This window comes from Macrobrachium rosenbergii, chromosome 49 (assembly GCF_040412425.1).
Source record: "Macrobrachium rosenbergii isolate ZJJX-2024 chromosome 49, ASM4041242v1, whole genome shotgun sequence".
Classification (NCBI taxonomy): domain Eukaryota; kingdom Metazoa; phylum Arthropoda; class Malacostraca; order Decapoda; family Palaemonidae; genus Macrobrachium; species Macrobrachium rosenbergii.
In genome coordinates this window covers 24,074,691-24,094,449 of record NC_089789.1, presented here as the reverse complement: position 1 = coordinate 24,094,449, position 19,759 = coordinate 24,074,691, and the positions used below count along the sequence as shown (strand labels likewise).

The 19,759-nt window shown below is 35.8% G+C and overlaps 1 protein-coding gene across 1 annotated transcript; it reads right to left on the bottom strand.

The window, feature by feature from the left end:
• Positions 1 to 1,448: 1,448 nt before the first annotated feature.
• Positions 1,449 to 17,814, bottom strand: LOC136832172 (formin-2-like). Its single transcript, XM_067092923.1, has 3 exons — positions 17,630 to 17,814; positions 4,573 to 5,669; positions 1,449 to 2,718 (listed from the first exon to the last, which is right to left on the bottom strand). Exons 1-3 carry the CDS (start codon positions 17,724 to 17,726, stop codon positions 2,554 to 2,556), a joined length of 1,359 nt encoding a protein of 452 aa, XP_066949024.1. The 5' UTR covers positions 17,727 to 17,814; the 3' UTR covers positions 1,449 to 2,553.
• Positions 17,815 to 19,759: the final 1,945 nt, after the last annotated feature.

Sequence of the window (19,759 nt, the reverse complement as noted above, 5' to 3'; positions counted from 1 at the left end):
CAAAGGTGGATACATACCGGGTTAAAACCCGCGGGGGTCACTATCTAGGAAAGATCCCGGGGAACTAACGAAAAAGTACAGTGCTAAACTGAAATGTGGAACAATCGAGTACCCAGGAAGAACAATGTCTCACCACTATTTGACAGGAGAAGGAGGAATGCATATAATTGGAGAGAGATTAGGATGTCTGAAGGACTGAAGGCGACTTGATGAAGGTAAAAGAGCTAAATACCGGGAAAAGTGGAGTCTGAATGAATTAATCTCCTGGTTGGTACAACACTGGTGTTAATACACAGTATACTGTAGTTGTGCATATATTCAGATATTTTAGTGCAGTACACACACATATATTTACAAAATATGCGACATGCTTAGTGCGTGTACATACAGCACAGTAGAGCCTTAACATTCAATCGTAATTCTTCCCAGGATTGACGCGAATGACGAGGGAAGTTTCATGACGGGATTCTAGCAATTTTTGTTTACCAGTCAGAGAAGGCCTATTCCGGTCCATTACGATATGAAAGATAATCCTGCACTCCTAAAAGCAGCATGGGACATCTACCACAAAAGTGTTACTGAGGTTACCTTTCAACTTAATGAGGTCTGCATCCATACAAACTTAATGATAATGGTTTTTTGTAACAATTTATTCTTGTATTCTGTTGACGAGACATTTCCTTCAAGTTACTAATGAAGTGCAAACGAAGTGCAAGACGTTTGGTTTTTCATACGTGTTTAGCCAGACCGTGTTTAATTATTGGATAAATAAAGGATTTGTTGATTTGTTAAGATTGTTTTTTTTAGACATATACTTCCACCTTTCTTAAACAACTGTTTATGCTGGTGAACATGTCGGTTACAGAGATATATTAAATTCATATTTTCCTTTACTTCTGATAATGCAGAGAGAGAGAGAGAGAGAGAGAGAGAGAGAGAGAGAGAGAGAGAGAGAGAGAGAGAGAGAGTCCTAAAAAGAAATAAACTTTTGATGTGGGTTACAGTCCTCAAACAGACTTGGGAAGGCCATTTTTAATGCTTCTTCATAACCTGTTTTAACAGCTGATGCGACAGCATTAAAACGATACAAACGCTACAGTTACCAACATCATAAATATATTATTTGTTAAAGTAATTATTTGTACTAAAGGTGAAGTCTATTCTTTGAGTCAAAAGATTGGTTTATCCAGATTCGCATTACCGAGGCTCTACTGTTACTGAACAGTACACGTACAATATGACGGGTTTTGCAAGCGAATTAATGCTTTAGTATAACAGCACTTTTCACAATAAACAATGCACTATGCACAATATAGAATGTCTTTATCAATTTCCATAGAGATTGATTTATTTACTCTGTACAGAAAGAAGTAGCTTTATAAATATTACGAGCTGCTGCTTTGCATTAACTTCATTTCTAGCTCTTACAAGATGGCAATACACAAGCAAGGAGCAGCTTTGGATATTATAAAAGATTACTGATACTGCTTTACATAATATTATATGAGTGAGTGAATATGTGGATTCGGTCACAAACCAGACAATAGTATTTAAGAGGCTATTTTGTAATGTTGCATTAGGAATACCTGAAGAAACGATAAATGCTTCTTCAGTGCCTGTCTTCATGTCTAATTTGCATTTTAGATACGATGGATTCCCGTCATTGTGCAAAAGGGGAAATTATCGACCCGCCCAAAGGTCATACCTAGAATTCTGATGACGATGAATGAATAAGTCTGGAAATATTCACAGGGCAGTCAAGCCCTCAGGGAAATTCGTCTCTTCATCTGTTATGCTTCCGTTAAGATTAGCTTTGAAAGGGAAACCATTCCTAAAGGCTGTCCTTATGGCACTTCAAAATCGGTAATTATTTGCAAATATTCATGTCTACTGAATCAAATGACTTCTCTAAAATGAGAAGGAAATACTCTCCATAGGTTTAATTAACCTCGCGCACAGTCTAGTTATATACATTTTCTTTCTCCAAAAATGAGCAGATGCTGCAACGAAACATCGAATGGATCGATCACCAAGTTGAATTTTTTTTTTTTTAAATGATCATTTAAATTCTTCACGAGCACGGCTTCCTTTGAGGAAAACCGCGCTTTTACAAAAGCTCTGCAGATGTTGTCATTAGACATTAACAACGTCAAGATGTGTGAGAAACTCTGAAACGATCAATGGGGTTTAATCCAAGCGAGAAAGGAGAAATGTCAATTGTCAAAGGAACAAAACACTGGGAAAATGAAGCTCCATTCAACAGTGTCAAAAAGAGATAATGAATATAGTTGAAGACTTAAAGGATGAAAACGAAATTACGGGGTGTTGAAGATTTACTCACACAAGTGTGACAAGGCTTGCTTCATTTAGAACCTGAGAAACGACTATCTAAAATGAAGCATTTCCTAGGAATTCGTCTATTGGAGCAAAAGAGGGTAAGGTCTCCTACATCTAGGAACCAAGGTCTATCTATTCTAATCCATCGCTGATGGTCCATTGAAGGATTCTCGATGCCACGACAAGATGAGCGAGCACCAGCGATGGATGTCGGGGCTATCCGCTCACGGGGTAATTGTCGTTGCAGGCGTGCTCGTTGCAACAGTTGGCGCAAGCCTCATAGCCTATGCCGAAGCCCTTTGGCCGACAGCCGTAGTAACACGTGTCCGTACACTCCCTCGTGAGATAAATCAACACGCCGTTGACTTCGGTTCTTTCTTCCTGGAACACAAAGGAAATGCATTGAAGTCATACATACATATATATATATATATATATATATATATATATATATATATATATATATATATATATATATATATATATATATATATAATATATTTGTTATGGAGAGGTTAAGATGGGGATACCTGTCTAAATCACGTTCGACTTGTACAAGAAAAGTGGTAACGGTCTTGATAGTTGCCAAATAGCTGATACCTGATGGATCGGTGTAAAAGGGAATCAAGAATTTCGTTATTCCAAAAGTCAATGCAACGGTAACCAAATGCACGCAAGTAGCTAACACCCAAAGAAAACATGAAAAAAAAGAACAAAGAGGTAAGAAGGAAGCGACATCCATTTAAAAAAATATTGCAATAACAGTCATGAAAACAGAAGCAAGAAGAGAAATCCAAAGCCTAGCAGCAGAAGGAAAGAAAGAGTCTTCGAGCCATGCAATCCCATGGTCATTATTTTCCGATGTGTAGATGTGGGAAGAGGTGCCATTATGGGAGTCATGAGGCTGTCTGGCTAAGGAGGAATTTTCCCTGAGTTCAAGGGAACAATTACTAAAACAGTAACTAGTTCAGAAGGACAAAAAACCAATTTCCCAGCAAAGGGAAAAAGCAGGAGCAGGGCTGTGGATCAAACAAACTGCTTTTGATCCAATCCTATTAAGGTGGGAAACAAAAGATGAGTACCCCCAAATATGAGAGGAATATTCTTAACTCAAGCAAACAAGGTTAACATACAATTTTAATGACTGGAATGGAAAAGAAGGGTTTAAAGCATCTAAACAAAAACCTGAATTCTCGTTAAATATGAGCCACTTGATCTCTCCAATGCATTATATTGAAGCAACTTGTAACACCCAGCATTATATTACGATGCAATAAACTGGCATAGAATTGGATGAGAGAAGAGGAGGAAAAATACATAAAAATTCTCTTGCAGGTACTGAATCCAACTAAGTTCTTGCACACCCATTCAGATAAGAAGTTCTTGTACACCCATTCAGATAAGAAGTTCTTGTACATCCATTCAGATAAGAAGTTCTTGTACACCCATTCAGATAAGAAGTTCTTGTACACCCATTCAGATAAGAAGTTCTTGTACACCCATTCAGATAAGATACAAAAGAACAGTTATGAAAGGTAATTCACTATTGAATGGGAAGAACAAAAGAAATAGGCAGTAGAAATGCGGACGGTCATATTATTGGTGAAAACATTAATAGGAGAAACATTAGCTCTTAAAAAACAGGAGAAAAAAGATCTGGCGACAGAGAAACTCTGAGGAACATAAATACTGAAGGGAAAATAAGATTGGAGGAGAAACAGAGGTAATGAAATCCTCAAGAAAGATTTCACTATAAAATGACAACTAAAGAGTGGTATTTTCATTACTGATGGCAAGCTATAAACCTAGCAGGATGGAAGGGAGGAGAAAAGTTAGTGTTTTAGGAGTCGTGGAAAATTATATCAGAAAAGCACCATTAAAAGCAAAATACTAGAAAATAGTGAAAAAGGAGAATTTTAAAAATTATACAACGACTATTCTTAAAACATTTACAGCTAGTTCGATTTGCAGGTTAAGTCATGAATTATCAGCCTAAGGAGAAATAATCTGATTGGTTTTATGGAGAAATGTCAGAGATAGCAACTATTACTCATTTATCCTTACGTAATCGTTAAGTACTCTAGGCTTTTCGCTCTTTTGGTTAGAAAGTATTAATGATATTCAAATGTACTTCATGTGTGCATACGTTACTTATATCCAAACTAAACACTGTTGGAAACGTTGCTAATAAACAAAAATATGTTCTCTGTGATAGAAATCTACTATGCATCTCACCCTGCAATAGATGTCTCTGTTTCCACAAGTCACCAGGTAATCTGTACTGACACCAAGGCCATTGTGTCGTCCTAAACACGGATGTGACCAGTTGTAGCCATCTTTCTTGAAATCCAGCTTACAGGAGTAGCACGTGAGGTTTCCTGGTTTCACACCATGCTTATTAATCTCACATTCATCGGCCGGTCGAGTTGTTTCAGTATCAGGTGAGGTATCAGTTTGTGGGTCCGTTCCAAAGCTGGTGGTGGACTGTTTGTCAGGCGTATTAAAGCTTGGAGGCCGGAAAATATTAGGCCGGAATCTGTTTGGATCAAACTGAGGAGGAAATCCAGAAGGACTTAGAACACTGGGTGGAAGTCCATTGGATGGGGGCGGGGGAAGATTGGGTGCCAGTCCATTCGATAGGGGTGGGGGAAGATTAGGTGCCAGTCCATTTGATGGAGGAACATTGGGTGCCAGTCCATTTGATGGGGGAAAGTTAGAAGGTCCTGGAAGACCACTGCCACCAGGCCGTTGGGCTGTTGGAAATCCAGATGGCGGTGGTGGCAGGCCAGAAGCTGGGATGCCAGAAAGAGATGGGGGAAAATTAGAAGGACCTGGAAAGCCACTACCACCAGGGCGTTGATTAACTGCTGGAAAACCTGATGGCCTTGGAAAGCCAGATGGTACTGGAAAGCCATTTGATGGTAACCCAGACTGAGATGGTAGCCCACTTGATGGTAATCCAGACTGCGATGGCAACCCATTTGATGGCAGTCCTGACTGAGACGGTAACCCACTTGATGGCAATCCAGACCCCGATGGGAGCCCACTCGATGGCAATCCAGACAGCGATGGCAACCCATTTGATGGAAAACCAGGTTGTGATGGGAACCGATTCGATGGAAATCCGGCCTGTGATGGAAGGCCATTTGAAGGAAAACCAGACGGGGAAGGTAATCCGTTTGAAGGTAATCCAGACTGAGATGGAAGGCCACTCCCTGGTCGTTTGTTGTTGAAGGATGAACCACCTGGCTGGAAGTTTGATGAAGGAAATCGGTTACGAGAGCCCTGCCCTCCAGGAGGTTGAAGACGATTATTATTGTTAGACGACGGGCCTGTAGGAAGAAAAACACGTGAGAAGAGAGAGAGAGAGAGAGAGAGAGAGAGAGAGAGAGAGAGAGAGAGAGAGAACCGTTTCGTTAAACAGCAAAATGTCAATAGTGAAGCAAAAAATCAAAGTGCTCTTTATATAAACTAGGTAAAAATTGAAACCTTTGAGAACTAAAATCAAACTGCTTTGGGGTATGGATGTGGACAAATGTATTTCATCAACAAATTCACCGCCTTGATAAACATTCGTGTACCGATAAATAACAATGTAAGCTCTAGTTGGCTTATAAGACTGTCAACGAAACTGGCAGGAGGCAATGTTTTTGTCTTTGTGTAAGTATGAGTTAATTAAAACACCTCTGAAATGAATAAGGATGAATCTGGGTGAACTTACTCACTGGGTGAATTTCTCACGAAAATTAGTTTTCGGCGGTATCAACGAAGGTTCGACACACAAAGCCATGGAAATCATCTCGCCTAGCATTCATTACAGAACACGTACACGATTCAGCCTAATTAGGTACTTGCATTCTCCAGAGGAAACGAAAATTGCCTTCACCGTCGAGCGGTCCCGAGGGAGGCTATTTCTCAGCTGAGCGATCTTATTGTAAACTATATCAGACGCAAGACGCTTCTGTGCAAAAGTGCTGGAAAGAACACGGACCACCTGAGCATCTCTTAAAGGACAATAATAAGTTCAACATATATATAACGATAACAATCCCACATTTCGCCATGTTGGATCCGTGAAACAAACGCAGTTAGAAAAGATATTGTGAGTAAATTGCCTAAAATAAATCGTTAAATGGTTATGAAAAATATCCAAAGATAACTGTAATGGTTGTGGAGATTCCGTACCTCCCTCGATGCAGAAGTACTGCATCTATCATCCATATTCTACTGAAGAACAATCGAGAACAAAAGAGGAAACGAAGAACACCTGAAAAATGGAACGGCAAAGGGCCTGTGGCACCAGTGTTACATTAGATCTAAAAATGAGAGGGGGAGCGGTTGTTACAACTTACAAGCAACCAGAGAGAGAGAGAGAGAGAGAGAGAGAGAGAGAGAGAGAGAGAGAGAGAGAGAGAGAGAGAGAGAGTTTTCTCATAAAAGCAATGATAAATACGCCTAATAAAAAGTCAGGATGAACGACGACGTCGAAGACCTTAGTTGTCATGACGCCAGCCTGACGTAAACTAATTAATCGTACCCAGATGAAGGTATATAGTATTTTACAAAAGGCTATGACAAATGAAACCACCGCGACGCGTGCACTGCACATCAGAGGCCGCATTCATAATAAAATGGGAAAAGCAAGTTTTGTGAGCTGCCCAAATTATTGCCCGCTGGCAGCACGTAAAACTATAAAAGGCACACAATTTCTTCAATTGTTCTGAAAGGTTCCAGGAAATCTGTGCTTCACATACCAAATGACACTAATTTACAGAAATTTTCGTCGTAAAAACAAATTACTTCCCCAAACTGACGATTTAACAGGACGACTCAAGTTGGAAAAGAAACTTGGTTTTCTTAGGCACGAAAATGACAATATATATGCTTGATACAACTTGTCAGGTGATACTGTATAACACGGCATTTGTAGAATGACTAAGAAGGATTGGTCTAAAAGTATTCACACTGGTCTAAGGTGAAAGAGGAGTTAAAAAAAAAACACACACACACACACACAAACACCATGGACAATTGTGTTTTCGTTTTACGAACATGCTTTTCTTAAGCATAAACCTTTTTGTATGCTGCAATAATAATATCTTGATAATTTTTTGAACTGCTGAAGCAATTCTGATAACTTTACACATTTTCAATTATACCCTCGAATCTAGTTCAGTGAGCTAAGTAAATAAAAAAAAAAACGAAAAAATTTACCCCGTATCGATAGAATTTATGCTATTTCCTTAACGCATTATGATAAAGTAAAAAAATAAAATGTAAAGTCAAATCAAGAAAACTGTAGTGAAATATAACAAAAACACATGCATATAACATAAATATGACAATAACAGTAAGTATCATTATACGAGATATGAATGTAATCGGCCAAAAACATAGCGATAAAAACAAAAGCATAAGAGATAAAAACAAAACCAGCGATAAAAAGAACATGGCGATAAAGCAAAACATAGCGATAAAAAAAAAACAAAACAAAAACATAGCGATGAAAACAAAAACATAGCGATAAAAACAAAAACATAGTAATAAAAACAAAAACATGGGATAAAAACAAAAACACAGAGATTAAGACAATACCATATCAATGAAAAAAAAGATAAAAACAAAAACATAGCGATATAAAAACAATAATATAAGAGATAAAAACAATGACATGAGATAACGGTTCATGTTCTTGCAAAATCTTTATTTCCTCAGAATTCTAAGTAACACTGACATACACTTCGAAGGGAATGTGGAATGTAACAATATTCTCGTTATATTTACTGCATCACAGAATACGGAAAAACTCTTCAAAATCTAATGCAATAACCACGGTTAAACCCTTACCCCCCCTTCCTCTATTTTCTGTCTATCCTTCTTCGTAAGTTTGTGAAACAAAATGTGGCAACACTTCTCACCGTCCTTGTTCTTGTACTACCAATTGTACTTTAATCTGAAAAAAAAAACTATCTCAAATTCGGTTTAACATGTGGCACTACTCCAATCTCCCTAATTCTTATGATAGCCATTCACTGAACATAAAGTCTGAACAAATATGAATTTTTTTGTGTAGCTAATAGTAATACGTAGAAAAAAAAACTATTTAACTCCAATCCTGACTTTATCTTTGCCTATATTTTTTCATGGTCTCTCGTTACTTCTCATTTTATTTTCTCTGGCGCCAAATGGATTTTGGGGTGTTATTTTGTACATTTCTTTTTTTTTCGTTTTAAACAGCAACTGGTGAGGTAATGAAGAGAGCTAAATTACAGGGTTGTAACGGCTTCCTATAATGTGCGTGATTGCATGCATGTACTGAATTCTGTGGGTAAAACGTGCAGTGAGTCATTACTTATACAGGGTTCTGAATAATCTCGTCTAAATGATGTTCTATACTAGTACATTTTCCGTTCTTAACATATATCTACCGGCATTTTTGTTGGTCTCAGTTTTTTGCTGTGGTTTGATTCACTATGCTCTTTGTAACGATTTATTTTCTCTTATGTGCTGTAACGGATAAAGCTCTGTTTATCAAGCGCTACATGAAGGCCTCAGGTAACGATGTAAGTGCACTTGTGGACCACAAGTTCCCCCCTTTTTTGTTCGTCTACTGGGCTTTATGGTTTCTCAGTCACTCGTTTTTACATTAATTCCAACCCGAGCTCAGCCACGTAACTGGTCCTCTTTTACACCGATACGACTTAGTTTAACGTAGTAAAAAAAGTAAGTCGTTCACATATATCGATTACATTATAGTCACATGTTATTATCTTGTCATAAAAGTCAGTTAATTGCTTTATCATTATTATTACACGTTAAGTTCAATGTTTTCTCGCTCATTAAAATGCTAACAGAAGTGGATATGAAAAAGATATCTTTCAATTGACAACCATACGTGTAATTTCATGAAGTCCTAACACAGCTAGGGCGTAATAATAGTTTTCCAAGTGACTGCTACATTATTGTGAACAAAAGACAGCAGGATTTTCCAGATAATTTTCAAAAGCATAACCGAGTAATCGACTTCAAACTGGAGGAATTACATAAAATAAATAAAAAAATAAATAAAGGTACCTTCGACAATATATAAACAGAATTTAATAAATTTTTAGGCAAATCCTAATGAAGAACGCAAGAAGTCATGAAATGAGTATATATGCAAGAAGTCATGAAATGAGTATATAAAAAATATATATATATATATATATATATATATATATATATATATATATGTGTGTGTGTGTGTGTGTGTGTACATATTTATCATATATAGATAAGTTACCAAGTTACCATAAGTGAAAATGGCTTACAAGGACTGAAGCTGACATTCAATCACTGCGAACTCACTCCTTCTCTCTTTCTCTAAGAAGGACACAGCATACAAGTGTCAGGTCATTCGCTCAATAGTTATTACCATGGTTATTACGCTCGTTCCGAAGCCCTAGCCCTTCCCAGGAAATACCTGAGGACCTGACATAAACACGCAAGTCCTTTAGATTTATTCTCACACGGCACTAAGGTCCCTTTTGCCAGTAGCACAGAACAGGATATTGATATTTCTACTCTCATGTCCAAGTGAATGTGCTTGTATGTGTAAGTGCGTTCCTGTTATAACATTATTCGCAACGAATGGAAGAAATGTGAGTGCAATTTTAGAAATAAAGCAATAGGCTATGTTAACTGATATGGATTGGTAGGCTTGGGATCCTTGTTTCTTGCCCTGGGAATAATTGATTTATGTCTACTAAAACTGGCGTTCCCAATCTTGTCCTGAGTTATGATAATTTTGTACTGATACGATTTGTATAATTGTGCGTTTTTAAGATATTACAAGAGACTACTGGGGCATTTCTTGTTCCCCTTTTTTAAGTATTGTAAGTAAAATTTAAGGTTCTACCGTCTTACTGTCACCTGCTCAAGAAACCTCAGTATAATGAATTAATGCCCTGTTTTTGATGCCATAGATGACAGCAAAGGAAAGCGATAAATTCCAACTCAATCTCTGGATAGCTGTAGCAATGATTTCATTTAATGCTAACCTCTTTTACACAAAGACCTCTCGTGCAGGCAAACCAAGGTCCTTATCTAGCCTTGGCCTGATATATCCTTGAAAAAAGGAAGATAAGAGAAAACGGGATCACTTCTGAGGGAAATGACAGATATCGTCCTTCGAGGTAAAGAAGATCATAGGAAATATGGAAACCAGAGAGAGGGAGAACATGAAAGCGTATGGTATTAGTCCGGTAAAAACGGCTAACGATCGCACGATGCGATGATTGTTAATCTTAAAGAAAAAAAAAAAAAACGTTATTTGGTGGCCTAGTAGATGATACCAGGCCTTTTTTTTTTTTCTAAAATAGGTACAGCTGGAAAGTTTGCAAAAACGCACAATCAAAGCACAAACCACTCCCAGTTAACGTAAGAATCCAACAAACTGAGCACCGAAATCCCACACCGTTACTGCAACACCCCACATAATTCATTCAAACCCCCACATAGTTGGTGTAAAAAAATTACACGAATAGTGCAAAAAATTTTAAATAACCGCAAAGAGGTTAGTGCAAAACACCCCAAAAGAATTGGTGTCATTGAAACAACGTCATTACAAAACTCCCCAAGCAATAAGAGTGAAAAAGCAACAGTTTACAAAAAAAAAAAAAAAAAAAAAAAAACGTAAAAAAATTACAAAATTAGCGCAAAAACTGCACAAAGTACAAAAATTTTTAACAATAATTTAAAAAACCCACGCAGCTAGTTCATAAACCCCACTGAGTGGCGAGCCCCCAAACAGTTAATGCAAAAACCCCACCCAGTTAATGCAAGAATTCCTAATAGTTCAAACAAAAGGGCACAGAACGCAGAAGACTGAGCACAAAGGAACCATCTTCCCAATCCCTGCAAAACTCCCATACGCTTGGTGCAGGTAAATCCACTCACTTGGTACAATAACCAAAACTATTGCTACAAAGCAATTAGAAAAAAAAAACACACAGATTATTGCCAAAACCCCATAGCGGTTGATGCAAACATTCCGTTCAGTTAGCGCAAAATGCCGGTAGATGGGGTTTTCAGAAAAGGTTTTCTGTTCCGTTCTTGGGCCTAAGATTGGCACTGAAGAACCATCTGACTTCTGGTTTTAGTTTAGCCGAGATTTTTGGGTAATAAGAAAATAATCCTTTCGGGAAATAAGAAAAGTATCACCATTAAAATAATCAAATGGGAACCCATCAAGGAAAACAATGATTACACATGTTCGCCTCGCTATATTTTAAGCTTATATTATATAAGTACGTAATATGGTCTTTTCTTTAAAAGAAATTATAGCAAACCCTCATCCAAGAACATCCGAATTATTCCTTGCCTCCTTAATTCCAACACTTTCGAATTTTACGATATTTTCACCAACACAGACTACCCCATTCATTGTATATGCGACAACCACCTCTTCTCTTAACATTCTGATTCACTTTCCATCTAGGTTAAATCCTTTTAACACGTCATCGCAGTTCTGTTTTGCCCTTTTATTGCACCTTATCCTAAACTCATAACGCGAGCTGTTCAACACAACAGCCCACAGCTTATGCGTTCAATCGCACTGAACGATTTCTCCTAAATTTCATGACTAAAAGTTGGTATAGCAATCCCCTCATGCATTCTCCTTGTCTCCCTTATTAGTTCAACACCTCCCTCGGGTTCCCGTTACCCTCCTTGCCTCACCTAATCTATGATTCACCTCCTCTCTCATTTTCTCATCATTAGAGTCACTTTCTCCTAAATAACTGTATGAGTCAAACAACTTTCATCCTTCCACCATTCATACTCACATTCATTACCCAACGTTCTTGAATTACATTTACCTTCATATAAAAACGCCCATTTTATGTGTGTTCATTCATAATATCTTCCAGGGAAATCCATGTCAAAGTTTTCATTAGCTTTTAAGTTTTTTCACGCACTTTTTCCTACAGCTAAAACTCCGTTGCTTCTAAAAACAAAATCGTAAGCATCAATGCATCCAAATATTGAATATGGACAAAACGAAAGACTAACTAATTTATTTACTTGTGTACCGGGTGTTACAACTGACTGGAAAGCTAATGTTGTAAACTCCATTTCCCAACAATAGAGATGTTTATGTAATAACGTTAGCAACAACTTCCTTCGTTTATCAATTATTCGTCAGACATGAATGTGTGTATTATCAATAAACATTGTGTATTTGATTTCCGTAAACAATTTCCGTTCTGTATACATGAAACCCCCATAGAAACGTTAATTAGGTCTCACCTATTCCAGGATATCATAAAACTCTTTTGCTATACACTGACAACACACACCCACTATAAATACTTTGATTGACGACTTAAATGTCCGACAAACAGAGAGGGTGGAAGGACAGATGAATCGGTGTACAATTATTGCTGATTTAGGTTTTAACAGTTCCTGTACTACTCGTAATGAAACACCCAAGGCCATTCGTCAATTATATTCCAGTATGAATTGCCAGGGGGTAATTGTTCCCAAGAGTAATTTATAATGAAGTATGTAATAAGCTCCAGGGCTATTCATCATCCACACTCCCTGTATGCATGAACGAAGGGGAATTTTAACTTGTGAATAAACTGTTCTACCTTATGAATAAATATTAATGATTTATACATGCTCCTTATTTACAAGAGAGAAGAAAACCAGATTCAGGAAGCACCTGTGTGGACTTTCAGAGGAAGGCGCAGAAGGGGAAGATCTCGGGAGAGATGGCTGAGAACGATGAAAAGGGAAGTAGGAAAGGAATGATAGGATGCTCCGAAGCCTTTGGCACAGGACATGCATTTGTAGCCAGGAGAGTTCATCAAGGTCCTACGAAAATACACAAATTAAAATATAGTGTGTTGAGCCTCTTGAAGTCGTTAGTTTTATTCCATGTATCTTAATTTGTGTATTTTCTCTTTTAGCCTTCATGATGTAACTATGTGTTACGAAACGTGTCGGCAAATAAATATCACCTACAGATGACCGACTGCCTCTCTGTCATCCTGTCCTGATATATGCTGTGGCCTACTTGCGCCAACGACTCCTGTCCTACACACACACACACACACACACACACACACACACACATATATATATATATATATATATATATATATATATATATATATATATATATATATATATATATATATATATATATATATATATATATATATATATATATATATATATAAATGTTTATGTGTTATACGTTCATTAGTTATTTACCCTTTTCTACTATACTATACTACTTAAAAATCGGAAAGATCAAATCAATTGCAACGAGAGTAAAATTTTGGTTATGAAACCTTCTACCTGTTAATAATCTTTTCGAATTTCTCTATTTCGAAATAAATGAAACTAAATATAAAAAATAAAAATAATGGAACTAACAAGACGAACTATCCACCCCTATATTACGTAGCCAGAGAGAGAGAGAGAGAGAGAGAGAGAGAGAGAGAGAGAGAGAGAGAGAGATTTAATGGAATTTCCGGCAACGCCGTTTACTGAACATCGCATACATGTGAAATCAACAGAATCTACGAAAGCATGAAGGTTAGCACTATGCTCTTAGCACAAACACAAACACACACACACATACATAACAAAAGACCAACGCACAAAATTAGTCAGGAGTCAGCCAACTAATCTGTCAAATTCCTCCACTAAATCATGTCTAATAAAAGAAATCTTCGCTTGCAACGCTAGAGTACGCAAAACAAATAAATCAAACCTCCATTAAAGTGAATACATAACTATGCAATGACCACTAACGATGTAACGCTGAGCAAACCCCACACCTACCTTTTCTTTCCGCTCAAGTGCGAAAATACACAAGTAAATAGCAATAAAAGACGCTTATATCTAATGTTTCTGTGAAAATATCTTACGTAAACAAACATATGCCTGCCTGCTCCTATCTGTCTTTAATAGAATAATAAAGAACAGAAATATAAATGAAAATATACTACTACACAAGGATAAAAAGTCGACCTCCCAGCAAATATTTGCAAACAAATTAGTAAATAAACAAATGCATAAACTTGCCAGGTTTCGACATTTTGCCCAGCGTCGGTCACGTTCCTGTCTAAACATATTTTGCAGAATGAGTGTTTGCACTGCGAAAGTTTACAACAAACAAACGGAGCACAATGGATTTCTGTCCAGCATGGCATTCTCATAGTAAAACATACATGTATTAATATTAAATAATAACTTTTAGAATATCGTTAATTCTTCCATATTATTTTCATTACGGACGTTGGCAAAAGGTTAATCAAGCATTCGTAGTTTCCAATTTCCAGTACCTAAGATACTTCACAAAAGTATTTAAAATAATAAAAACAATAATAATAAAACAGAGAGGTCTCATATTTCGATTACAAGGGTTAAAACTAAAACGAACAAATTCTAAACAGAGTAAAAATTAACAGTTAATATTTAGACATGACAGGTGTTACATCAGACTTATAATCTCTCCCTCTCTCTCTATATATATATATATATATATATATATATATATATATATATATATATATATATATATATATATATATATATATATATATATACTGTATATATATAATGTGTATATATATATATATATATACATATATATATATATATATATATATATATATATATATATATATATATAGGCTCCCTAAAGGGTTCGTGCTAGCTGAAGCAGAAGTTGTAGAGTGCTTAAAAGGAATATTATATATATATATATATATATATATATATATATATATATATACATCATATATATATATATATATATATATATATCAACAACTTTTCTTTTGTTCATTTGCCAAACACTGGAAGAAATGTGATGCTTAGTCATTGCAAAAGGAAATAGTGAATCTATTAAAATTAATTCTCTAAATCAATGAATTATCATAATCAAGAGATATAAATTCTTATGGAAGAGCAAAAAGAGAAAAACAAAGAAGAAAACAGGAATAGCTTTTCTGACAATAATAATGTTTCTACAGCATTTAGTTTATATGGTCTTTTCTGCGTGATCTGAATATATATTTTTTTCCTCACCAGGTATACCTGGTATATCAGGTTTCTCAAGGACGTGTCAAGATGTTTTGCTAAAGGTGTATTATTTTCCTCTTGCGGTTCGACATCACAGCGTGAATAAATTCCATGCAAACGTAAATACAAGCAACCTACTGAGGAATAAGAATACGTGCATAAGACTAACAGAGAAGACTATATAAATTGAACGGTGTAGAAACAGCTCTCGTATCCAATAATACCGACCGTAGAGAAGGACACTTTCCTAAATAATAATAATAATAATAATAATAATAATAATAATAATAATAATAATAATAAAAACCAGCTACCTGCAGAAGACAAAAATACGTGTCTCAGACTCACAGGGAAGACTATAATAAATTGAACGCCGTAAAAACAGCTTTTGCATTCGATAATACTGCCCGTAGAGATGGACTATTCCAAAATAATAATAATAATAATAATAATAATAATAATAATAATAATAATAATAATAATAATAAGAAGAAGAAGAAGAAGGAAATAACTAAAATACAGAAAATCGTAATTAAACTTCCAAATCACTGTTCATGGCTCTCTAATGATGGCATGTGTCATTCTCGTCTGTCACTAGATACAGGTCATCAACTTGTACATTTTGACAGTAATTAGTTTCAATAAGCACAACATGTTCGGTCCGGCTGTCCATTACGCTTGATATCACAACTGGAGAGTTGCGCTCTCTCTCTCTCTCTCTCTCTCTCTCTCTCTCTCTCTCTCTCTCTCTCTCTCTGAGCTTAGAAACAGTTTCATGTTTCTATGGGGAAATACAACAGCAACGGCTTATATCTTTCTTATTCTACAAGTGACAAACATTGATCTTTATAAATATATCCTGCTATCACGCGCACAAAAACATTCAGACCTGATGCTCAAGTCACTATTTCACAGAACAACACCACAACAGCAAAAATTCAGGATCTGCGAGCCAACAACTCATAGCACGATTTCATGATTTACAGCGTCTACGGGATGAAAATTTCATTGGAAGACTACAGACCTGACTCAGCGATTTTGAAACTACAGCTGCCACGCCACTGGATCTGAATCTAGACACCTTCGATGGAAGTATTTCAGAACAACAGTGCACCTGGCTTTCAAATTCGTGAAGAAATTTACCATCTGACGAGTAAGTATCATGACTGGGGCATCGAGTATTGAGAGAGCCTACAAAGAGCTGTCATCAAGCATCTTAACTTGATGAGAAATGACTTGGCAAAAGTGTATTAAGCTGGAGACAAAGAGAACTTAAATGGGATAGGATATTTCATGGATTAGTAATAACAAGACGAACACTAACTTTGGATTTAACTCTATGAAAAAAATGAGTAACAATTAATGTTTAGATTTCCATAACACTTCGGAGAAATCATTCAACCAATGGCAAGGACAAAACACACAAGATTTTATGAGGAGCTGAGATACAGGTCAGCCATCAAAATGCCGGGTAATTGTCCACAATGTGGTATTCAACTCCCCATCAAAATTTACTGTAACTGCATATTTTCGGATCACCATGAAAACCTGACAAAAATTGTGCACGAATCATCTCAACGGATTATAACAAGGCTTTTTCAAAAGATAGTTCTAACCCATCCAGATGCCTCTGCATAACCTAACTAACAAAAATCAGCATTGCAAGATTAAGAGCTGGACCTGATAACAGTTGTACAAAGATTATAAAAGGGTAAAAAACCATAAAAGACTGTAAGAAGTATGGCAATCGGCATAAAGAGACAAAACTATATGCCATAATTTGTGGAATGTCCTGCTATTTAATTAAATAATCAAAGACCAACATCTCAGTTCTCTAGGAAACAAAAATTTAGAGACTTAACGTACCACTTTTAAAGAAAAATTTGAAATCTAATTAAGTATATTAACGATAAATCAAAGTAGTTTTAGAAAAATACTCGAAAACAGTCAGTGCGAAGAAATATATACAAATTAATACCTACAAGGTACAATTATATATTAGATATTTTTATGTAATGGCATTACATATGAATATAATGTATTTATAACCTACGATTATTAAGACTCGACTTGCAACAGCCGATTTACAAGTATCTACTTGATTCCATATGGCTGAAAAAAGGAATGGTTTCACAAAACAAAAAGCTGCAAAGAGACATTAACTGTAACTTTTAATACCAAAATCATTTACCCCAAACGTTAAGATACTTACGCTGGCCAAGTACTCCAGCTACTAAATGCAGCATCAACATTATAGTAACGATGCATGATGATGCTGAAGACCACATCATAACGGCTGGCAATTTCATTCATATAAAAAAAAATCCTGAAAAAATATCTTTTACGATACCAAAAATATATTTATGTTACGGGTTTTTTTGGCATAAAGTCTTCATGACCTGTGCTGTCAAAGGTAAAAGGAATCGTTATTAATTTCTATTATATGGTTAGTAAATATGCCGATGATTGTTTTATGTAGCTTTGGAATCAAATGGCAGTGTTCGCGGCGGTCAAATAAATTATGACAACGTAAACTCAAACTTTTTTAAAGTTAGTTATAAAAAAAAGGACTCTCTCACACCTTTTCTTTCCCTCAGAAAGAAAAAAAAAGTATTGAAGACACTTGAACGCGTCCATCATTTCACAAAGAAAAAATCTTTGCAGGGAAGTTTGCGTAAATAGTTATTAGAACAAAGGTAAGGATGTTCAAACATTTACAAAAATGCACATCAATCCCATCCCAGATTTTCCTCTCTGTCTCTCTCTCTTCCCCGTTTCTTTTATGCGGACGGTCTCTCTAGTACTGTACATGCAGTGGGCGTCATTTAACTGCTAGATCATTCCACAAACTGAACGGACTTAGTAAGCGACCCGGCACTGCTCTACTGCAACAGGTCAGTGAACATGACTGAATGTTTAAATTTAAGCCTTTAGCCAATTGTTTCGACATTCAAAGAAATCACTAACACATACACATACATATTATATATATATATATATATATATATATATATATATATATATATATATATATATATATATATATATATATATATATATATATATTCCAATAGGCCCTTGCCGTTAAAAGGATGCCTTCACAATAACTGAAAAAGTATATATATATATATATATATATATATATATATATATATATATATATATATATATATATATATATATATATATATATATATATATATATATATATATATATATATATATATATATATATATATATATATATAATATATATAAGCCAGTAGGCCCTTGCCGCTAAAATGGATGCGTTCACTATAACAGAAAAAGAAGTACAACAGTCACGGTCACTGCCATCTGATATGAACTTGAATATCGAACACCGCGGAATAAAAAAAGAATAAAAAAAACACGTAACTTTCATAGATAGTTTAGGCACGGTCAGAATCCCCACAAGCACTCCAGTACCTGATTTTCGAGTCTTAGCGACTCCACCTCTGAGAGTCAACTGGACTCCCTACCTCACTCCCATGCCACTCCACTCCCACCGTGTCCTTCCGATTTGTATCTTTATCCTTCTCGCCCCCCGCCGGCCCCCACTTCCTCCCCAACCCCCATTTTGCACCTTTTTTTTACCGATTCCTTCTTGAATTTCATATTGTTAGTGCTTGATTTCTTCACTGTTTACGGGTGCTGAAGTGTTTCATTAACAGTAATATTAGACGACAATATTTCAGGTTATATATATAACTAATAATAACAACAGACAACGTTTCAGAACATGTAAAAATAATAAGAATAAAAATAATCAAATGTAAAATAATAAGAATAATTATGGAACGTCAAGATATAAACAACCACAAAATGTTATTCTTATTAATACAACCATAACCATTCCATATAAAAAACAATATTCCAAAAATGTAATTCTAATTATTATAACCATAACTTTACCATATAAAAAGCAATTGTCATAACCTCAACCTTACCATGTAAAAAGCAATTGTCATAACCTCAACCTTACCATATAAAAAGCTATTGTCATAATCTCAACCTTACCATATAAAAAACAATGTGCAAAAAATGAAATTCTAACTATCATAAGCAACAAAACCAGGTAAAATACAATGTTTAAAAAATTTTATTCTTATTATCATAACAATAACCTTGCCATAAAAAATGTGCAGCGTCCATGTGACTGAGTTTGCATTTAGCAAGATTATTTTATTGACGTGGTCAATAAAGAAGGCTCAAGAAGGGAAGTTGGAAGTGGCAGAGATGAGAATGTTGAGATGGATGTTTGGAGTCACGAGAAAGGATAGGATCAGAAAGGATTACATTAGAGGGACAGTCAAAGTGGTAG